This window comes from Poecilia formosa, unplaced genomic scaffold (assembly GCF_000485575.1).
Source record: "Poecilia formosa unplaced genomic scaffold, Poecilia_formosa-5.1.2 Scaffold182, whole genome shotgun sequence".
In the NCBI taxonomy this organism is placed as follows: domain Eukaryota; kingdom Metazoa; phylum Chordata; class Actinopteri; order Cyprinodontiformes; family Poeciliidae; genus Poecilia; species Poecilia formosa.
The window spans coordinates 503,749-527,111 of NW_006800121.1; the positions used below are offsets into that span (position 1 = coordinate 503,749).

At 41.8% G+C, this 23,363-nt stretch overlaps 2 protein-coding genes and 1 long non-coding RNA gene across 4 annotated transcripts in view; 1 reads left to right on the forward strand and 2 right to left on the reverse strand.

Annotated features, from left to right (window-relative positions):
- ccdc97 (coiled-coil domain containing 97) lies at nucleotides 1-16,311 on the reverse strand. Of its 2 annotated transcripts, XM_016678413.1 has the most exons (9): nucleotides 7,808-7,822; nucleotides 7,619-7,686; nucleotides 3,774-3,962; nucleotides 3,540-3,704; nucleotides 2,588-2,747; nucleotides 1,880-1,968; nucleotides 1,598-1,775; nucleotides 1,385-1,508; nucleotides 1-268 (listed from the first exon to the last, which is right to left on the reverse strand). In XM_016678413.1, the coding sequence occupies exons 2-9, from the start codon at nucleotides 7,652-7,654 to the stop codon at nucleotides 130-132; spliced, it is 1,080 nt and encodes a 359-aa protein (XP_016533899.1). In that variant the 5' UTR covers nucleotides 7,655-7,686; nucleotides 7,808-7,822; the 3' UTR covers nucleotides 1-129. The 2 variants fall into 2 exon arrangements, with proteins under 2 accessions (XP_016533899.1, XP_007565772.1); XM_007565710.2 differs by lacking the exons at nucleotides 7,619-7,686; nucleotides 7,808-7,822 and adding an exon at nucleotides 15,648-16,311.
- The window catches only part of LOC103147397 (MKL/myocardin-like protein 1), a 25,109-nt gene continuing 11,103 nt past the window's right edge, over nucleotides 9,358-23,363 (forward strand). The window contains exons 1-6 of the mRNA XM_007565712.2: nucleotides 9,358-9,470; nucleotides 9,635-9,831; nucleotides 14,515-14,580; nucleotides 20,367-20,422; nucleotides 21,391-21,460; nucleotides 21,607-21,759. Of these exons, the coding sequence (XP_007565774.1) occupies nucleotides 9,702-9,831; nucleotides 14,515-14,580; nucleotides 20,367-20,422; nucleotides 21,391-21,460; nucleotides 21,607-21,759 (475 nt within the window). The 5' untranslated portion in view covers nucleotides 9,358-9,470; nucleotides 9,635-9,701. The remainder of the gene's footprint in view (nucleotides 9,471-9,634; nucleotides 9,832-14,514; nucleotides 14,581-20,366; nucleotides 20,423-21,390; nucleotides 21,461-21,606; nucleotides 21,760-23,363) is intronic.
- Nucleotides 20,479-20,889, reverse strand: LOC103147398 (uncharacterized). Its single transcript, XR_001663898.1, has 2 exons — nucleotides 20,797-20,889; nucleotides 20,479-20,538 (listed from the first exon to the last, which is right to left on the reverse strand). It is a non-coding gene; the product is annotated as an uncharacterized LOC103147398 (long non-coding RNA).

Below are 23,363 nucleotides of genomic sequence, written 5' to 3' on the forward strand. Positions count from 1 at the left end.
GCAAAAGACCAATAAGTTTTATTGCAAGTTGTTGATACAGTCAAAAAAAAAAAAAATCAACAACATCCAGCAGTTTATATTTGTACACTCTTATTTACAGATTATCAGTTGTTTCTAACAAACTCTTTCCTATTCAGCCATTTCCTCTTCATCATCATCTTTTTCCATTTCCTCCTCCTCCTCTTCCTCATCTTCATCAAAGTATTTATCCTCGGCGTCTCTGCTGACGATGTCCAGGTTGTCGTAGTCGGGGTTGTCGTCCACCTCGCTGAAACACACAAACACACGTCTCACTCTGAAGTGCTTCATGTTCATGGGGTGAAATTGTTTTACTGAACTTTTCAGGAGTTATTTTCACGGCTGTAAGCAAATTTCATCAAATGTTCTTTGATGAAAATATTCAAATTCAACAAAAAAACGTGAAACTCGTAGATCGTTTACATTCATTGCACACATGGTGATGCAACTGAAGTGTTTATTTCTGAGAGTTTTGATGATTGTAGCTCACAGTTAAATAAAACCAAAACTTTAATTTCAATGAAAATTTGAATTTAGACAAAATGTTATTTTTAAACAACTGAATTTTCTGAAAGTACTGAAAAGCCAACAAATTGGCTCATTTATCAGATTGCAAGTACCTTTTGAAAATTGACAACTTTTAAAAAGCAATATACCTTTCATACATTTCTTCGTTTAAATTATTTATTTGGTGATGTAATTTTCACATTTTAAATGTTTTCGTTAACTGCAGGTGGAAATCTACTAAACTGATCAGAAATAAAGGCTTAAAAGCATTTATCTGGTGGGCCACCAGGGGGAGCTGTGGAGGCCCTCAGAGAGCTGGAGGGGGGAAAAAAATGCAAAAATAAATAGACTGACTTCATTGAAATGTTTTAATCATATAATTTAATCTGTTTTTTGAACTATAAGCAAAAATGTAAATGTTATTTACCATGCTCATTTCTGATTGGCTGCCAGTCAAATTCAAACTGCTTTGCTACTCAAGCTAGCATAGCAAACTAGCTTTCTGACAAGAAGTAAACTGAAGGAACTGTTCTTCTGCTTAACAAGTGTATTGATTATTGAATAGTGAGTAAAAGTGAAGAAAAATCTTTCCAAAAGTGGATGTTTCTTTACATATTTTTGCTGGATCGTCTGGATTTTCCCCAAACAGAAGCTGTTTGAGGCGTCACAGCATGAAAAAGTTTGGGACCGAATCTGGGTGGTCGTATTTAGGTTTCACTTCTTTATTATTACTGAATTGTAGAAATAAAATACATTTTTCATTTTGTTCTCGCTTGTAAATGAAAAAAAAAAAAGTAAAACAACGCTGCTCACTTTAAGGGGAAGTTTCTAGAAGTTTACTGCTCTCACTGTGACCGACCTGTAGTTGAAATCTTTGTCTTTTCCGTCTAGGAATCGCTGATGCATCTGACTGATGAACTCCTCCCTCAGCAGAGCCTTCTCCTCTGCAGTGGGCTCCCATCCCTTCTGCTGGACTCCATCCTCTATGTGACAAACGTTCAGCAGCCAAATTGAGACGGGAGGAAGAAGAAAACCTTTCATATTTTTGGCCGTTCTTTTAGCAGCTCCTTACCGTCGTCATCTTCGTCCTCCTCTTGGGCGCCGTCTTCTCTGTCCTGCTCCTCCTGCAGGCGGTTCTGGATGAGCCGCTCCTGGTAGGAGTTCAGGAGGAGATTGGCAAGCCCACAGGAGCCGCCTCCTTGTCCCTCCTTCTCGCCGTCCAGTATGGCCTCCTGGGAGCGCTCCAAAACCTGGAACAGAAACCAAAGCCAGCAGGTTTTTCAGGCTTCCTGGAAGCTATTAACACACACACACACACATAAATATTGTCGATGTAAAAACATATATGAGTCACCTCTTCATCAGTCAGGAACTGGCCGATATATTGCTCGTACAGCAGCGGCTCCCTCATCCGCATCTGTTCCTCACTGAAATACTCGCCGTCTGCCAGAAGAATAGAAGAAGAATAAGAAGAGGACCAAATGATCATGATTTACAACGACAGTTTATTATTAAATCCTTTAAAGAAACACTTTAAGCAGTGAAAATGATAATTAGTGAGGATTTATTTTATATATTTTCTAAGATTTACCCAGAATACGTAGAAATATTGAAAAGCCTAATGATAAATAGAAGGAGTTTAATCTGAATGCCTCCATTTTGGGCTCCCAAATGGATAGAGGCACATACACCTCCAGATTGTGCATATGGACTGGTTATTTCATCTGTATGTAATTTTCTCTCGACTTTCTTTTTTTTTTTTTTTTTGTTCACTTAGTTTTTAAGTGTTGTTTGCGTACGTTTCATATTGTGTGCATGGATTGCAGATGAAAATCAGCGATAAAAATAGCAGGTATATTTAGTGAATTGTTTTTAACTTGTTTGTCTCAGTATTTGGAAAAACAGTTGTTTCTTTCTCCCTCATTTAACAAAGTAGTTTTTTCTTTATTCTGCCAACGTTAAAGCCCTGGAAAATATTGACTTTTAATCATCCCACCATGGCTCTCGATGGATGATGCCAGTTTTTCCTCCGCAGCGGTCCCTATGGTAACCCACGCCGTACCTTTCTGCAGCGCTCTGAGGGCAGCGTAACGCTGGTTTCTGACCCTGGTCCTGTTGGTGCATCCTGCGGGTCGCGTCAGCACCAGCCGGCTGTAGTGCTGGGCCCTCGGGTCCGAGCTGACGTGGGCGAAAGCAGGAAGGTGCTCAGGCTTCAGGTGGCCCTGATGACGGAAGGAGGCGCATCACACAAGAGACGTGACATCAGTAAGTTGAGCTCTTTTTTCTTTTATTTAAATTACTACTGTTATTTATTTGCTGTGTTTTTGTCTGTGAAACAAGAATGACCTCTGCAGGCTCCTTGTGGTCAGGTTGAACATTTCGGTTTGTTTCATTTGTCCTGAGGATCTGGTGGGACCCTTTGGGGTTTAAAAGCTGCCAGTTTTTACTATAGTTCATTGTATTTGTACATTGCAACATTTATACTTTGATATTTATCTATATTTATGTTTCCCTATCTCAATATTTCAGGGCCTTCTGACATGCCATCTCTCTCTTTTTGATATTGCCTCTACAGTGGGTCCCAAGTGTCCCAGAGATGAAAGTGTGTTGGTGCAAAGTGTGTGAGTCGACCTGAAAACAAAAGCAAAACCCTGGTGCTCACTGATGCTGGTCACCAGGTGAAACAACCACCAAACTACAGACTCGTTCTGAAAGGCCACGCAGTAAGGAAGAAGCCACAACTCCAAGAGCACTGTGAGAATCCAGATTGAAGTTTATGATTGCTCTCAGGAACAAACACACAAAAAAACAAAAAACAAAACAAAATGGAGACACTCCTGGTGGTCAAATTGAGATATTTGACTATAGTGATCACCATTCCAAGAGGGAGGCTCGTACACATGAAAACAACATCCAAACTGCAGTACAGGAGAGGCTGGATCACGAAAAAGAAACTGTGCAACATCTACTTGTTCCCTCGTTGCTGTCTAATCCTGTTTCCTTATGGCACTTACATGGTACCTCTCCAGGAAGACCAGCGGCCTGCTGCGGTACTGATGCAGCAGCTCCTCCCTCCGCTCCCCGAAGGTCAGCTCGGCCTCTCCGATCTGCTGGCTCTTCACGGGGCTCCCGCTCATGGCTACCGACTCTATCATGTCTCCAACGCAGCTGGGCTCTGTCTGTGGTTAGGAACGCAGTTAGCAGAGAAACAAAAAGAGACATCTGAGGAAAAACCCATGGAGCCTCACCGAGGGGTCCAGCTGGGCGACCGGCTGGGTGTCTGGTCTGTGTTTGGGTATGTAGAGGTCGCATGTCTGTAAAGGAGCCGCGGGTTCCTCCGGTAACACCGTCCTCTTTTCGCTGTCACACGGCCTGGGTTGGGCTTTAACGGGAGGGTCGATCTCTCCCCACATAGCTTGAACTCCAGCAGGCTTTACCTGAGCAGATAACGCGATGAAATGAACGCTAACTCACTGCGAGTGTTGTGTCGATGCCAAAACGAACGAGTGCGTTTTTAAATATCTACATTCTAACACGAAAAATTTTATTTAATGTTTAGGACACACTACATTCACTTGCTTTGCTAACTGTTTTGGCTGCCATAATAGTCCGTCATGATTATGGTCCCCCCTTGTTGCAAGTGAAATGTTGGTTCCGTTCTCAGTTGTGTTCTGCCTGTGGCGTCAGCTTTTGTCGCCATCTAGCGGCGGACTGTTAAACGCCAACCACAAACTGTTAAAGGTATATGGATTTTTTCTTGTTATCTTATCATTTTCCTTGATTTTTTTCATTTAGTACCGTCTATAGTTCCTTGTTTATTTACCTTATGTTAATTCAAGTCATTTTATATGCCATATGAAGCCAGAAAATGACAGTATATTAAAATCTAAGAATTATGTTTAATGAACGGGTGCCCTTACAGTAGAAAATAAGGATTCAATTCCCCATGTGAAGCATATTAAAGAATATTTGGCTAAGATACGTCAGTAAAAACAAGCTGAACAGGGGTTGGTTTTTCTTTCTGCATTACTGCTTTATCTCCCTCTCAACAGTAGGGGGCGCCGTTGTTGTTGTTTTTCATGAGCTGTGCATTTCACAGCGCAATCTCAGAATGAGGGCTGCAGTAATGATTACATACCTACACTTACAGTTGGACTCATAGACTATGTGCTGCATTTCGATTCAAGTCTCCACCTTGAGGCCAGTACACGCACTACAACCAGCAAATCACTTGAAAATAATCTGTTACACACCAGATACTCCCAAAGTCTCACCGGGTGCAGATAAATAGATAAAGCGAAGAGACCAGCTGGTCTTGCTATTTAAACCTTTGGCCGAGAGTACAGAGGTTATGAGATATGTAATGGAAGAAGAAGAAGAAGAAGAAGAAGGAAGAGGGGGCAGGGTGGTGTCAGTTGAGTGTACAGTTTAAGTTAGTCAGGGGTGTCACTTCTAATCACGGACATCAAAACTAAAAGCTGCTATAGAAAGTGCAGAAGTTTTATTTGGTTCGTTGAAGCTCAAACCTTGATACAATTTAGATTTTATGAAATAATGTGTTCGAAATCATATCTGTGAACTACACATTCAGACTTTGACTTATCTCTTACAATGTAAGGATTAACCTCTCAGTTGAATTATTCAAATAAATAAATAAATAAAAAATAAGCAGAAGAAAAGCAACATAAACCTTTGGGCTGATTTGATATATTTTGACGAATAATAATTAGTTTGGTTTTTACTACACTGAGTGCAAACAGGAAGTACGCAGAGCTTAGGAAGCAGCATCAATACATAACAAGAGTTTTAAAAAGTTGTGTAGTCCTAGTAAGAGTGGCTGTCACTGTAAAAGTTAGTTGAGCGATGTAGCACTCAAAAGCTGTTTTAGATAAAAGCAACTACATCATGTAATAAAATGCTGTCTTATATCTTTAAATATAGTGGGGGGAAAATTAAGCAGCCTGCCTTTGATTGGGCACACAAATCCACTTTGATCTAGACAATTTCGATGTACCTCAGGCTATTTTTTCAGGTCATCCTACTAAAAACTACCAAGTCCTTTGTAGCTTCTGACCAGTTTCACTCCGGTACTGCCCTGTATCGTGTATCGGATACAGGGCACGAGACTGTAAGGTGTATCGGACCAGCTTCCTTTTACTTGCTAAAAAAAAGAGCGTCCTGCCACCACCATGTGTTGCCATGAAGATGGTGTCTTTAGAGCGATGAGCAATGTCGGTTTTCCTTTAAGGAAACCTTCTTCTGCTTGTTTAGAAGATTTACAAGAGTGGTAATTTCCTGTGCTCATGCTATTATTGTTAACTGCTGCAAACAGACAGTGTTAGAAAAAGAAAAAAAACAACTAAATTTTGTGCTTAACAACGGCTAACAGAAATCGAGAAAGTGGCAATCTTTGAACGTTTTTGAATCGAGCAGCTTCCCGTTGGGATCTCACAACTCTCCCTAAAGGAACAGCGGACATGTTGTTGCCGAGGAGCAAACAAGACAACTAATCATCAGAGGATCATAACAGCAGGCGGAGGAGGAAGAGCAGCTGCGACTTTGAGCTAATCTGACACTTGTTTACAGCTTTATCGTGTTGTAGAAAAACGACGCCAAGCTCTCGCTGTTAAAACGTGGAGCGAAGACGAGGCGTAGCTCAGATTCGTGACTTTTTGCGAGATCAGATAAAACAAAGTCATGACCCATGTGTGATGCGAAACCGGAGAAGATAATTACAAGAAGAACATCAAAATGTGAGATGCGTGGCTTTAAAATGAGCAATCTGGTTTCAGACTCTCTAGTTACATTAGATTAATGTGCCGAAGCTCGTTTCCGTACATATCCTGAGCGGTCGTTTATTGTTGAATGTTGTATTGACAACGGAGCAAAACCTAGTAGCTTCGTTTGTTGAATTCATTCCTTGCTCATTTCCTCTTTCAAACACGTCCTCGAAAAGGAAACAGTTTGAATCAGTTTGACCTAATTTCTCAGCCACAACGAGACCAAATGTTTGAATGGTCAGAGGATTCATGTCAGGCTCTATTTTAGATGACGTTCTGCGCCGACAGGATGCTGTGGTTAACGCGTCCCCGTTTCCATCTAGCCCAGAACGTTCCGCTGCTTCCCCTGCCGAAGCGTTCCCAGCTCACACAGAAGATCACAAAAAACCCCGAAATATGCAGAGACGTGAACCCTTCTTGAATCATCCAACACACCGGGCGGATTTAAACATTCAAATATTTTACATACAACCATTTTCCCAAGAGAAAAAGAAAACAAGCAAAAGCACCTACAACCGAGATCAGAGCCTAGAGAGACCGACATCAACAACAGCAGAGACGTTTTAGACCATCACAGCCTCCAGAAGGTCAAGCTTCATACGTTTACGCTCAATTTGATCTTTCCAAATTAAGAATCCATCATAAATCTGATCCTCCCTGATGGTGATCGGTCACCGTCCGAATTAAGAGCAGCTGCTTCCAGGAAATCTTGCTGATACGGCATAAAAATAAACTTGAAGAGCCTGATAAGGTTGGCTGGTTATTTGTAACACATCGCTGTGTTGCACATTTCTCTGTGTTTTTGTTCTGGTTTTTAGTTGAAAACCTAACTCACAAGTAGCTTTTCAGCGAGATACAAGAGCTTGTTTTGAGTCTATAACTCCTTAATATTATATTTGTTTTTTTTGTTTTTTTTTTTACTTCCAATGTTATAAGTGGAAAAAACCTACAGGTGAAACTAGTACTTTTTATCAATATTAAGGAATTACTGACTTAAACCAAGCTCCTTTGTCTTATTAGAAAATTACCTATAAACTAATTTAGACTAGACTAAAATACCTGGTCAGGTTTTGTGTTGTTTCTTTTTTTTTAGTGTGCTTCCTCTCTCCTGTAGGACTGAGGAGTTATTTTAGAAAACATATTTAACACAAAACCTAGATAATAAAGTCCATTAAAAGACGTTTTTCCTCTCACTCTCCGCCAACTTTGTTGTTTTTGAGTCAAACCTGCCGATTTCTCTTGAATGCAACACCAACCCGTTGGCTGGATTTAATCCCGATTGACAGACGTGAAGAAACTACTTAGGTTATTACCTTGGAAGCGGGCCCTCTCTCACCTCCTAATGCCATGTCATATTATGGGACATCACCTGCGAAAGTGCCTTAATAACAGAGACAACCGCAAGTGTCAGTGGAGGTGAACGGATGATTCAAACCCGGCGGCATGAGGAGGTGACGGACAGAAAGCAACAGAGACAGCAGCTGACCCCATTACAAACCGACCTGACCCGTGAAACACCGGCAGACCGGACACAACATCAAAACAGATCATTTAAAGGTCTTTCTTCTTTTGTACAAATAACAAGATAAGAGAGAAAAACATTCAGATTTCGCTGTAAATTGTGGAATTTCCTTTAAAAAAAAACGACACGGTGGAACACAGCGGTGGCAGTAGCAACGGTTGCTATGGTGATATGACTTCAGCAAACGAAAAGTTCTCCTTTCTGTTTACGTCGGGTTAATAACAGACGTAGACCACAAAAAGTCCATCAAATTACTAAAAAATATTCATTCCATTTTAGCAAAGTAACTTTTACTGAAAAGTTGAGTTTGGGAAACATTACCTTAGTTGTATTTTCTTAATATTTTGACCTCTTTATTTCCCTTTTCATTGGTTTACGTCTGTATGCTGCATTTAACAATTTTCTTTAAAACTATTGCAGAATTATATAACTTAATGGGATTCCAGAAATTTCTTCCCAAATTTGGACATTTTAAACAGTCATATTGCACCTATAATAAACAATATATTACGGTTTATATGGTAGGTGTTACATAAACCGTAATAATAGTAATAACCGTAGTAAAAATTCAGACCTAAATCTAGCTAATAATCTTGAAAACTGATATTCAGAGATGTTTCTCCATCGCTAGCTAGCTTGAGCTCATTAGCAAAGCAAAACGAGCAAGAATCTCATTTTCTTGATGAAAAAATGTAAACATGCTCTGAAAGAGAACAATGGTTCTCCAAAGTAACGACTCGGGTTTTTATAGGGTTGGGAAAACAATGTAGAATGGGTTGATATGGCAGCAAAATGTAAAAAAAAACAAAAAAACCAATTGTATTAGCTGGAAACTAGCAAACAGTAGACGAAGAAGTGAAGGACGCTGCGTCTCTCAGGCCCGCTGTCAGCTTTCCGCTCAACTTCTTCTTTATGTCATCATTTCCAGTTACTGCTGATGTGCTGCGGACAGACCTTGTTTTATTATTACTTTTGGATAGTTTAAATTGGGGAAGCTTACGGTTTCCTTACGTTGCTGGTAAGAAATTCATGCAGCTAATCGCTCTCGTAAAGAAATAATAGATGTAGAGATAATGTGGAATGATTTGCATCGTTTTTATTAGCATAACCGCGTTTCTGAGTGACTCATTTTCTCGCAATTGATGTGGATTTACAATTAAGCAACAGTTTTAGTCATCGTTCTGCATTCATTGGTGCTAATCCCAGTCAAACAAACGGTCTAAATCGATTTTGTTAGCAGGAAACAGTCAGAAAAAGACATCAGGAGAAGGAAAAGTCGGCACAGTTGTAGTGTTGGTGTGTTTATAATGATTTCTTTAGCCCTTGATGGAGATGACAGCAGCGATGTGCGCACTGATCTCAGATCAGAGGCGCTAAGTGAGCGGGATTTGCCGTTTGAACGCGCGGCCAGGATGCGCGCCTGTTTGTGTCTGTCACCGGGTGAAGGACTGAGTAAAGCAACAGCTGTGGCAGCCTGCTTGATCACACTCTCACCGACATCCGACACACATGAAGGCTCACACACGCACACACACATACATACATTCGTCTCAGTCAGCCTGTGCAACAGGCGAAGCGCTTCCTGAGCTCCACAGTGGTTTGAAAGTTACAGGCTCTGATTTATTTATCCCACCAAGTGGATGGTAATCGTTTTTGATCACCTGTGATTCTTGAAGCTTTGCAGAAACATTTCTTTTTATTTATTAATTTTTCAGTCTACAGGACTTTCTTTCATTTCTCCCCCCCCGGTGGCCCGCAGCGTAACTCTGTAAGAGGAATCCTTCGCACTAAAGGCTTGTGGAGGCAGCATAGCCCCGGCACCTGAAGCTCCAGCGGCTACCTGGTCTCTCGTGATTAACTTAATTGCGGCCGCCATGCTGGAGCACCTGCAGGGTGTCTGCATTGACCCCGCCCCTCTCAGCGCTCAGCCAATCAACAGCGACATGGACGAAAGAGCCGTGAGATTCGCGTTGGAGCGTCGCGCTTGCCTGAGCCTCAGAAAAGGTGGGAGCAGATGTTTTTTAATTGTTAATCAGGGAAAGGTCGCCAGGTCGGGATTCGAACCTGCGACAGTCGTGTTGAAGACTAAAGCTTCCACTGCACCCACAAAACGCAGCTAATTTCTAAGGTGTATCTTCAGAGCCGACGTGCCGTTCAGGTTTATTTTCTGAGCTGAGGCGATCGGATGACTTACATGTGGCTGGGTGTCAGCTGGGCCTCGGCCAGCCGGCACAGTGAGGCACACCTCAGGGCATGACCTCATCAACCCGAGCTGCGACCGGCATTTAAACCCAGGGAACTGTTCCCGTTTCAGACACAAATCTCAATGTATATCAGAGGGATTTAATGCTGCGGTTTTCCACAAGTTAAAAAGCCGTTTTCTCTTCTTCTTTTAGCAATTCGCTCCAGTCAGTTTGATTGTTTACATGTCGTGCCACTGATTCCCATCTAGACTTGGTCGATTGGTTCCCTGCGCCGATAAATCGTGGAGGTAAAGTGACAGGATATTAAAACATTCAAGTGTGCGAGATTCTTTTCTTAAAAGAAGTGAAAGAAAGAAATCCTTGATTGTAAATGACGCTAGTAGAGTCGTACAGAATCATAAAGCCCTCCACAATATTCACAGTTTTCATATTCTGCAATGTGATATTCCTCCTCGGTTCTCTTGCTAATAGTTGCAGGTCTCTTTTATGCACAACATCTTCCTGTGTGTGTGCTGGAAGTTTCCAGAAACGCTCTTCCCTTCAGTTCATCTCTCTGCCCAGAGGGATTCGGATGGCAGCGGTTACCAGCAGCAAACTGAGCAGAGGGAGGATGAGGAGGAGAACTGTCTTCATACACTAAGAACTCAAAGTAAAGGGACGTTTATGGAAGGAAGCACTGGTCAAATCTACAAAACAGAAGACTGATTATGTTTGTTTTGTAATGGAGTTATAGAAAGCCACCGGCAGATACATATCTAATAGATGTCTCAGTAGTGAAAGACGTTCAAAGCTAACCTCCAGAGGGAGATCTCTCTGCTGCTTAAATTCTGAGCTGGGCGTTAAATATACGGCAGTATATTAACGCCATAACTAAATGTCTTTGTGTCTCCCCGGGGGACAAAGTGTCTGTAAATACAGCAGGGAGGGGGGGAAAAAAACACGTGGACAGACAAAGATAAATGTTCCAGCATTTATCAAGCCGATTTATTTATTTATTTTAGTTTTCTGCAAGCATTACAAGAATTTTGCAACATTTTGCAACAACACATGCAAGCAGAGCAGCATAGGGGATCAGTTCACCTGCTATACTTCCATTTAATGAACTATGGAGGCAAATGACCACGGACATTTTTAAACTGGAGATGTATTTTAACTATATTATTTTCCATCTTGTATTTCCAGCTGATTTTCCTGAAATTAAACAATCAGATCTCTGGTTAAGCTCCTCCTGCCGGTGGATCGATATGAGAATCACATAACCGCCCGCACTTTTCAGAACGGTCTGAGTAGTTGACGGAAAGCTACTCTGAATCGTCGGCTCTCCAAGCGAGTGAGAAGCGAGGGGGCTCACACTCTGTGTCCAGAGACTGAAATTTTGTCTCAAATTTAACTTCTTGACCTTCAGGGAAAAAGTATGTTTTAGCGATTGGAGCATTAATTGGAAAATAATTTCGGAGGCCCGTTTTAGAAGAACTGCAAAGGTTCAGAGCTCAGATGGTGAAATTTGTTGACAAGCCAATTATCGGACACAAATCTGGCCTTTAAGGTGGAGAAACAACAAAAGAAGAGTTCTGTTCGCCAAACGTCATGAAGACGGCGTTCTGGTCAGATGATATAGAAACTTAAATAATTAAATCTCCATTCAAAATACTACTAATGCAGAAAACAATGTTTGAAACCCCAAACACACTGTTCCTACAGCTTCTGTGCAGGATTAAATTTAGGCTGCTGGAAAAAAAAAAAAAAAACATGCCACGCTATTCAGATATACATTTATTTGGACAAATTTTGACACTACATTATTTTCTTTTCCACTTAACAATGTAGCAGAACAAAAGTGAGTCTGCAGCTGCTCCCTCTGCGGCCTCCCTGTGACCCCTAACAGGAAAAAACAATAATAATAAAAAAAAAAGAATTTCGGGTAAATAAAACGATGAGACTTCAGAATCTGCTCCCCCTTCATTGCGGTGCCGCACGCTGACATTTGAGCGATGAGCACACGCTCCCGAAATAGACTCGGCACGTTGCATCACTTTCCTGCCGTCTCCGAGCGAAAATCACACGGCAAGTGTTTAGTATAGTACGAGCGCAGGTTCTTACTATGTGGCGCACACATTGTGTTGTGATTGTAACTGCGGCCGCCCGCGTTGTGCCTGCAAACATCAGACGTGCTTTAAATGGGAGCTGGGCGTCAGTGCTGATGTTGATAGTCTGCTGGTGTCCACCTGCAGCACCAGCTCGGTCCCTCCGAAGCGGGACCTGCGCTCCGAAATCAGAGCGTATGGAATGTTTCGTGTCCGAGACTGCGGAACGACACAAATGTATGTCTGCAGGACAATCTGACAATCAACCTTAGAGAGAGAGAGAAACGAGATGTGCTGTTTTACAGAATGATAGGAGAAAAGTGAATGTAGCGTTGAGGATGGAAAAGTAGTGAGACACAGGTGAAAAGATTTCAATTTATACTTTTGCAAAACCATGTATGAAAATTGCGACTTACAGTACAGTGGTTTATTTTAAAGCGGTGGTTCCCAAAGTGTGGGGCGCGCCCTATAGGGGGGGCGCGATGAACGAGGGGGGAAAAAAAAACTCTCAGGGAGCTGTTCATGTTTTAAACCCATTTTGCATAGAGGCTTTTTTTTAATGTATTGATGATAGCAAAGTTGAATATTGTTACAAATACAAAAAAAAAAAAAGAAATATGGTTGAAATAACACTGACAGCAAAGAAAACTTCTAGTATAGAACTAAAAAAAAGCATACCTAGGTGGGCCCCTTATGGGCGAAAGGAGGGGAGACAATATGGGTCCCACATGGGCAAACCCATGTAGGGCCACCATGGAAACTGCGGACAAACCCATGCAGGACCCATACTGTCTGCCCTTCTTTTCCCCATATGGGGCCCCAACTAGGTATGTTGGCTGGGGAACGGAGGATTTTATTGTAATCCAGGAGAAAATCTTTGGGAACCACTGCTTTAAAGGGTCCTGCTACTGTTTTCATTTCTTTACAAAGCTGGATGACTTTACAAAATGTTTCTTTAAGGAACAACAACGTGTGTTGCAACTATGCAGTGTTTTGTTTTTACGTTGGACAAACTGAATTCCTAAGTTGAGCAAATAAAATAAACCAGCGTCCCAACTGGGACAGTTTGAGGTTTGGAGCAATGTTGAGATCCATCCTGGCCCCCGCATTACCACAAACCTGAGTCTTTAAACGGCACAGCTCACGTTCTTGCAGTTTCCATCAAAATGAGTCACCTGTGACTGTTTAATGTACGCATAAAATCCTGGGCAAAAAAACATGTTTCATTTAGCTTGTTTTGCTAATGTTATAGGTTGGCCTGTGAGCTTAAAAATTAGGAATTAGCATGCGTTTCCTTTCATGGTGATTCAGCTAACATGTTATGAGAGGGCTGGTCAAACAAGAGGGGACTACTTTCTTTCTTTTTCTATTTTGCACAAGCTCAGTCGTGTTTTTAAAGCTTTTGTCCCCAAATTTATGCAATAATCAATTCGAAAAGCTGCGTTTCTGCTCTCGTTGTCTCGTGGTATTTTTAGTTTGCTGATCTGAAACCTGTAAGTGTGACAAAAAAAGGCAAAAATAATGAGAAGAAATCCATAAGGGGGTGGGGGGAAATACTTTTTTTTTTACAGCTCTGTTGATTTCTTATTCAGTGAAAAGGGAAGTGAGCCGAAAGCACTCATGAGTGTGTTTTTAGCATTTTTAAGCTGCTCGGTCCTCCTTCGAGGCACAGCTGATTAGGTGACCCCCTCAGTGCGCCGTTAGGCCAAAAAAAGCCGCACAGTTATGAACTGACACGTAACCACAGCGAGGCTGTGTGAGACAGACCTCAGTAGTAAAAATGCTCCCAGGCACCTCGTGTTGTTTCGCCTCAGAGTTCAAACCGCTGATCGGCAGACGAGCGCTTCCTGCTCCTTCGTAACTTCACGTCACCTTGGAAGATAGCTCTGTGGTCTTCTGAGAAACCGTGATGCTGAATCAGGTTCAAGAGTTTTGCATATAAAATCAGAAACTCTTTCAGGTGTGATGCTCTTTATTAAGTCTTTTTTTTCTTTTGGTTGTTTGTGTTTTTTTTCTTTTTCTACAGGCTGTCAGTGGAGATCAAGTGATACCGCTTATCGCGCCGGTGTTTTTTTTACCTAAAACTCGAAACAGGAAGCAGCTCGAGTGCGAGCTTCTTCAACTTCCCGTTGTATTGTGTGACACAATCGCCGGGGCTCTTCTCAGAGAGGGCCACAATTTTTGACTGCAGCTACGATAGAGAAGATAAAATCCTCAAACCTGATGCTTTCAAAAGCTAGCGATATTTTTTGTATATTTTTATTTTGTACTCTGCTCGACTGAGCAATGACTTTACTTCTGAGCTTTTTTGCATGTCTAAGAGCCAAGGTGGGGGGATAGATGATGCATCTCTGGTTTAATGATGCATCCCAATAATGCATCTTCTTTTTGTGGTTCAGTTCTTCAACTGAGGCTGCAACAAAGAAGAAGCAGAGAAGCGGTGCAGAGCTGTGGAGCCATGCCTCGTAAGTAAATCCTGAAACCAAGTTATGCTTTTTAAAAAATATAAATAAAGCAGGGATAGGTCTAGATACGAATGTGGTTCACTTTTATGCAGATGATAAAGACTTCGTTTTATGATGACATCTATAAGTGATAACGTACCCGGTTCAGTCTGCAGTTTTAACTTCAGTCAAACCAAAAAGAGATTAAATATGTGGTTTTCATCCACTTCTGCTCAGTAACTGTGAACTTTGCAGACGCTACGTCCTCTTCAGTTTTCGACTGTTTCCTTTTCACTGCTAAATCACGGATTGGAAAAGATGCCACGCTATATCAGCGGTCTGCTCAAATACAGCCGCGTTAAAACGGCTTGTGTTCAGATAAGGCTCACATTGAGCTTAGTTAAAAATGCTACGCATGTGAGGGTGAATGATAAGGTCACGTCTCAACTGGGCATTCGTTGCTAAACAAAAAAATACCGCTAATTATTTATTCGTAAATTCAGACATTAATGGGTTAAGTCTGGATGTAGCATAAAGCACAGTGTCATATATATTTAAATACATTTCCTTTTCATTCATTCATCTGCCAGTTTATTGATCTGTTTTTACAATTGTATTATTTTAATCTGGCGCCTCCCTGTTTGTCCCACGTTTCTTGTGCCGCTCTGGTCAATATGGCGCATAACGAAGCTGCTGCTGGTCCCAGTACCTGTTACGACTCCACGTTAAATAAACGTCCACATGACCCAAACAAGTTCTAAAAACACTGACAGTGAAAATGATCAACCAAAATGTCAGATGAGCTGGGAGGAAGATACAGGAATGCCTCATGAAGGCTGGGTACTGCTGCTTTTCTAACTTCCTGGGACAGCTGTCTGTGCTGCATTGCTAATACTATGGCATTTTGCTCTTGGTATTATGCTAACATATTGCAAACATGAGTGCAGTGAGGTTTGACTACATTAATAACAGACTAATGTATTTAAATGAGTAAAGTGATTTAAATAGGCCTTAATGCCTGACTCCTGAACAAAATGTGGAGATAAAGGAAGGATGTACTTGGAACAAAAAAAAAAGGCTATACCTACCAGAAAGCAACATTCTGTTTTCCTAATACTGAAGGTATCTCAACATGTCTTTCAACACGACATGGCTGTTTCCTTGGCAGCTGCATGTGCAGAAAAGCTGCGGTGTCTAACCGTAACTCAGGTGCTGCAACTTCAAGTTGAGGTTTCTCTTTCTCAGTCAGCACTGTGAGAATCACCTCTGGCTGTTTCTGGTCTGAGTGGGATCGCGGTGAAGGCGAAGCTGCCGTCTCCCGATGACGCGGCACTTCCCGCGTTCAAAAGCACGTCGTCACGCAGAAGTCTTGCAGCAGCAGCAGCTACGGCTATGAATATTCAAAAGCTGCTTTGACGCCGCTCGCCGGATGATTTTCCGTTTCCCATTAAGTTAAAAAAGAAAGATAAAAGAAAGAAAGAAAAAAGGTGCTACGTTTCAGCTGCTTCCAGAGCTTTTAGCGCCTCCTCTCCCTTTTGTTCGTTTTCATTACAAAGCACTTTAGAAAATGTGTCGTTTCGCTGCTTCCCACCGCATGCGTCAATGCGATCGTGTTCTCACACATTTCTGCGTGGATGTAAAACTTCTTTGACCTTTAATTACTCCGAGCCACGTTACCTTTTTTTCTGCGTACATCTGCTCATTTAATCGTGAGCGGCGGGTTTCTATCTTTGTCCTTCGCAGTTGTTCTACTGATGCGACACAAATATTCTCTTTTTCCTCATTCATCACAGCTGAATTAACCCCCTAAGAGCTACTCACATGGACCTCTCCTCTACGTTCATTCAATACATACAGATTATTTCTTCCGTCGCAGTTTAACGCAATTGCTCTTATCGTAGTTGCCAGACAGCAGTGACAACAATGCTCAGATTAATCAGAGCCTTTAAAAAGAGAGAGAGAGAGAGGGAGAGAGAGAGAGAGAGACGTGCAGAATGCAGCTCGTCACACTTAACGACGACAAGCAGAGCAGTTGATGTTTTCATCATCAGGCTGGTTGAGAAAGCGCCACATGTGGGCGTGACGGCGAGTTGCGACAGAAGCCACGGTGAAGCGGCGATCAGACGCGGCGTTGGCCGCAGTTTGCTTTATCTGCTTTATCTCTGCTCTCATCCGTCTCATTCTGGTTTGCATTGCCAAAATGAAACTGGGTCGTTTGCACGCCTTCGTGATGACCAGCATCTTTTTTTTTCTTTTTTTTTTTCTTCTTGTTTCTACGCAGAGTCTCTGTGTCGGGCCTAGCTGCACTGATGAAGAGAATTAAGCTCTTCTTTTAAAATGCGAGTGAATGTTTCATTTACTGTAACTAGAGAAGTTCGTTTTCAGACGTCTTCAGAATGTTCAGACCGGAGAAGACAAGGAATGTATTTTATTTTATTAAAAGGAAGTAGTGAAAACTTCAAACCGTATAGTATGATTTAGTTTTTTCTGGTTTTGCCACTTTTTTTTTTTTTTTGACTCGTGGTATTTCCATACTTGTGTACCCACATCCTGAGCTGTGCATCCGTCTACACCGTGCACAGGTTTTAAGCCTCACCTCGTTTCTTTCTCGTGTTGGGAAGTAGCGCTCTCCAGGTTTTTGCCTTTCAGATTTTTGTCTTGAACTTTGTCTGCTTTGTAACTTTTTTCTCTGCCTAGACCTTGTGTAGCATATGTTGCATTTAGATGCAAAAACAGAGAAATAGATGGAGCATAAAAGCAGAAGCTTCAAGCTAAAAGAACAAAAATAGAAAGCAGATGAACAAGTTCTCAAAACGATGGCCCTTGTTGGTGTAAAACAACCGTAATGTCTGCATGTCAACTATATCTGCCTGCCTACCTTGACACAAATGTGACCTCGAGTGACCTGTGCACTTCTTCCTCCTTTCAACAAGGTTTAGGTAGGTTTGTGTTTAGAGGATTTGTTTTTGCTATTGTTTCTGAAACACATTTTGGAGGTCAGACACTGATGTTGGACAAGAATGTCTCTGCTCTACTTCATCTCTGAGAGGATCAATCAGGCCAGTGAAGCTCCTATAAACTAAACTTCCTCATCCACGTTTCTATTCTACTTGCTTAGGGTAATGTCCAAACTGTAAGTTGGTAGGATACGAGTATCCAACATGTCTTGCGAGGCCAAAGCAATGGGAGCCTAAGACACCCCACAATATAAACCTTTCTGCACCAAACATTACTCTCCACACAAAGCAGTCCGTCAATACAAAGCACAGACTCGTCCTTTGGATTGGCAGTCAGAAATAACTCTGAGGAAACTGGTCTAGAGTTCAGATTTGACGTGGTTTATAGAAGAACATTCAGTGTTTTGGAATGGTGATGTGAGGCGTGGATGCAGCCACCTTGAAATCCGACGAAGGTCACAGGAAATCTAGAGCTATGCACCTATTAACTCTGAAGAAAATGGCCGACCTTTTAAAATTTTGCACCTCAGCATCTCTGGTTTGTGATTTTACGTGACCTATTGCTTGGTGACTGGGTTCAAAACAGATGCCATGACTATCTGCCCGTCTACCTACCTACCTACCTACCTACCTACCTACCTACCTACCTACCTACCTACCTACCTACCTAGCTAGCTACCTACCTAAATAGTTAGCTAGCTACCCTGCCTACCTGTTTACCTAGCTAGCCACCTACTTGTCTAACTAGTTACCTAGCAACCTGCTTAGCTAGCTAGCTACCTACCAACTAGCCACCTAGCTACGTACCTTTTATATTCCTTTTTAAAATAAAGATTTTCTTGGTCCTAAAATGCAGAAGGACTATTTGCATTGAATTTTCTATGTTCACATAGATTTTAACCATTAGCTCAGACTCTCACTGTGAGAGATTTCTGCAGGTGCTTTCTTATTTCTCGAGATCATATAGTTGTCATGACACTCTGAATCATGAGTGTGACTTTTCGCCTCACTTTCACAGGATATTTTTATACCTTGTGAAAAAGTGAAGGTTTATAGACTTGCTAAAGCATTCAGGGTTCACACTGCGCTACATGCGATGATCTAAATTAAACTTTCCACTAGAAAGAGACCGAGCTAATCGGCATGAAAGTGAACCTTCTTCACTATCGGGAGCTTGTTTAAAGTTTCACGTCTGGGGGTTATGATGGATGCATTTCTTCTGCATATCTGAAGCACTAGAGTCTGATGTCTCTGATCTTTGGGTTTTGTGACATTTGCAAATATATTGGGCAGTTTAACCAGCCGACCGATTGGGCAGTAAAGCAGAATGCAGAGAAAGCTTTCAGTTCACACACAAGGGAGAACGAAGCACTCGTCAGCAGCGGAGAGAACATAAAAAGACCATCAAGACCAGATAGGAAGTGATGCTGCTGGATGTTTTCAAAGTTTAAAGACCAGCAATGTTAGTTAGTCAAGCACAAAATGGGGTCTTTTCTCTTTGACCTGATCCCACCCTGCTCTGTTTCTCTTTCCATTTGGTCTGCTGTTCTTTTATTTTTTCTTTCCCACTAGCTCCTTTTGTTTTAGTCTTTACACTTTAATGCATTTCTGCGCCTTCCACTTTACAAAAGATGACTCCCTACTCATCCATCCATCACACCCACCACTCATTCTGACTGAGGCAGGTTAATACCCAGCGTAGCGCCCCCCTCTGTGAAAGAGTGAGGGTCCTAAAGAGGGGTTGATGTCTCCAGGGTGTGCAACAGCAGAGTGACAGTGTGCAGCGACGTGAACTGAGGCTTAAGCAGGTACCCGGAGTCTCGCTCCGAGTTGCTAATCCAGTCAAATAGCTGCGGATGTGTGTGTGGGATGTGTGTGTGTGTGTGTGTGTGTGTCTAAAAATCAAAAGAGACGTGACTGGGACAAAAGCGCATTATCTGCTGCGAGCTCCAGTAGACAGGGTTTGACTGAGACCATGAAATTGTCGACTTGGCATCTTCGATGACCTCTTGACCTCGTGGCTAGCCACTGTGAAATGATTGAATACTTTGTTTGTGACGATTTGACGGTGGGGTGGGGGAGGGGTTTCTGGCAGTCGGTAAACAAAAAGCTAGCATGATGCTAACACCTGTTGACTTTTTTTATACTACCTACTAATGCTGAGAGACATTTTCACTGCATAAATAAAAAGTGTAAGAGAAAATGTTTCTCTTAGAATCATTTTCTAAGAATGATTCTAAGAGAAACTCCAATATTTGTCAAGGTTGTTTAATTTATTACCCGTTTATCCTACGTTGTAGAAATATAAATCTAACAAAAGCAGCCCCAGAATTTATTTTGTTTTATAAAAAGTGACATCCTTGTCAGCATTTTTGCTCATATGCCACTTTTGAAGTTTGTAGGACCAGGTTGAATAGAAATAAATAAACTACCAGCCCTGTAATTTCCTGTGTGTTCACTGACCTGTAGTTTCCAGAAGTTCGGCTGCTTCAGCTCAGCGTTTTGGACTCGTTGCATTTCCACTTCGAGTGATTTCTTACCCGTTCCCAGCAGCTGCTCTCGGAACCACTTCCCAAAAATACGACGCATTTTATTTCATCATTGTGCAAAGATATAAAAGTCTGCAAAACGACGGCAGACATTAACTTGTGCTGAATCGGTAATCAGGCAGAGCTTTGGCTGTAAAAAACGGCAATAATTATGCCCATCAATAACTTTGTTTGTGCTTAACCGATGAAGGGAAGATCCATCTGGAGCCGTCTTGCTCTCCTCAGGTGCGTCAATCGGCAGGCAGCAGCATTAATGCCCACTGTGCTTTTTCCTCTCCCTTTCATGTCTTCATCCTTCCAGCACTTAAAAGTTCAGCTGCCTTCCACCAGCAGAGACGGGGCTTGGATCGAGCTCAGGTGAGCAGAGCAGTCGCCTGAGTTGAAACTGGTTCATTTTTTATTTTTATTTTTTGCCTTTAAGAGGCTTAGCAACAAGCGACGTCGTTCCAGTGACTCTGGGCCATAGAGAAAATCTGAAGGGGGGAAAAAAAACAACTAAATGAGCTGAGATATAACCATCTGCTCAGAGTATGAATAATGTTACAGGAGCGTGAGGTTCGACGCACATTTATTCACTAAATCTGTGGTTGAGCCTCGATTACTTCATCTGAATTTAACAGAGTGGGAATGCATATAAATTGCATCTCGGTTACCAGTGTTTGAAACATTTAATCTGGCTCTCAGCTTTGCAAAAAGTGGATAGCAGAAATAAATTGAAAATAATACTGAACTCTTAAGGGCACTACTTCGCCGAAGGTATTGAGGACACGCGACTTTTCGTGACATCCGACTCATAAAACATGGAGTTTAACATAGAGCTGCTTCACCTTAATGGCGGCGTTTCTCAATCCCCGTCCTCCTGTCCTGCCCTGCATATTTTAAATATATCTCTGCTTCAGAACACCTGGTCCAAACGACTCCATGAACCTCCTGCTTGTTAAATCATCCACTTATTGGAGTCAGGTGGTGGCAGAAAGGGGGAACACCTGAAACACTGCGGGACCTGAGGACTGGGATTGAGAAACGCTGGACTATGGAGAAATAACACGTCACAGTTCCACAGCAGAAACCTCAACCCACATTTTACGAGTCCGGTATCATGGGCTCTGTGTGTTTTCACGGCATTTAGGCGAAGTGGCAGAACTATTTCAACAATAATAGCTGCAGATCAGAACAAAGTTCACCAGCAACCGACCCTACAGTCACTCGGTCAGTTCCTCATTCTGACTTGGATTCATTAACCTGGACAGGTTTGCCAGCATCATTGTTTCTAAACTGAAACTCTCAGCTCATGTGATTAGATAATTGTGATATTTGTTTTGCAGACTGAGCACAAACAGAAGATCAGGAGAGAGTCAAGGAGTCCCGAGGCCATCAGGATGCGGATCCTGCATGGTAAGTGACACACTGCGACACGGCGGATCCACGTGAGTTCAGGCTGCTCTGACAAATACCGCTCAGCATTTAAGGTCCCATTCTCATTCTTAAAAAAAATAAATTAATTAAAAAACTGGCCTTTGTCTGCTCGGTCCGTTCTCTAGAGAAGTCTGCCAAACCACAGCTTCAACCCAAACACGTTCAGCACAGAAACGTTCGCCTTGCTGACGACTCGAACAAGATCGCCCACAGAGCGGGGCCCATCCACAGAAACATCCTGCCTGCGGATGCTTGCTTCACACAGGCCGGCGTCACGCGTAAGTCACGCTGGCATTTTCTGTTTGTCTCGTAAAGCACAGCATCGACATTAATCATATTATTAGAAAACTGTCCACCAAAATACTGAAAACACTGAATTTGTGCAACAGCTAATGTTGCACCATGCTGCTGCTCACTTTTTATAGAGAAAATATTAATTTATGTATTGCACTGGTTTAATTAACTTTTCATTTGGCTATTTAAAAACCGCTAAACAGAGCAGGTGAAAAATATGTCAAGTTATGTGTAAACAAGGGCAACAAACTCTTTGCCAACAGAGGGAGCTTTGAAAAGTTTTCTGCCTTTCTTTGGCCACGTTTCATTTCTAGGAGACGTGATGCAGCTGAATAGCAAGTGAAGATGATGAAATCTCAGAGTAACATTTTAATTAACCCCGGAAATCCAGGGAGTAAGTGCACTGAATATTATCGATGCAAAAGCTTAGAGAAACTAAAATGATAATGCGAGTCAAGATCATCTTAGATTTGCATTAAGCGTCCAGGAAGTCGATCTGATGCTTTTCTCCAAAACTTGCTATAACTTTTGCATGAATCCAGGATCCATTTGTCTCCCAAACTCGGCCCACTTACAAGTTTGTGCATCTGCAAAACACTTCCCCCAGTCACGCCAGGAACAAAACTTTAGTAAAATGTTTCTGTCCCAATCAACAACTTCTTACTGTAGCTAGCTGCAATATGAGCATGGATAAGCCAACTATAATTTGGCAGATGTCGGCGAATTTCATCAAAACTCTGTTCTTGTGTTCCAGGTTATCGAAATTTGTTGGATTAGCCAAATGCTAAATGCTATCCTCAGCCACCAGGCTAACAAATCTTTGCTAGTAATTTATTTCTCTGCGGTCTCTGCAGTTTTTGCCCTCAAACACTGTGGCATGATTTTCACAAAATAAAAGAGGATGTGAAATAATGCGTGTATCAAATATTGAATGTGATTGTAAAAGATAGCTAGAAAAATGAGCATTTCCTGTGCAAACGCGGTGTGAACGCTGAAGGCGGAACGGTTTTTAGTGAAAACTGCAGAAGCGTTTGCAGTCGACTGCAGAAGTCTTGAAGAAATGTAGGAAACGGGCAGAAAAAGAAGCAAAACGAGCGAAAACTTTAATGAATCAAGATCTCTCTCACATGCAGCTAACGAGCTCAAGGCTCTGAGTTTCAAACACCAACTGAGTCAAAATCGAGAGGAAGTATGAAAAATACGGCCCGATAAAATTCTGCTTATGAATCTGGACGTATATTTCATATAAATTTTAACAGGGCTGAGAAATTTATGCCGTATTACCAAACAAAACTGATACAAAGATATTTTAAAACTTTTTTTAAGGCTGAAAAACAAAAAGTAAATTTCTGGAGAGGCATAAATTAGGACACTGCTTAATTTGTTTTCACTTTAAATGGCTAAAAATCCACATACAGAGACATCAGAAAGCAGAACATTGTTATCGTGAAAGCGCGTTGTTCTGTTTAAACCTCACACATTTAGTTTGATGTTCTCCTGAGGTGAGAGATGAGGACTGGAAAAAACATACCTGAGGTCTAAAGAAAGAAGATTGTAGCAGTTTGTGAATTTAATCAGGTAGCTAAAG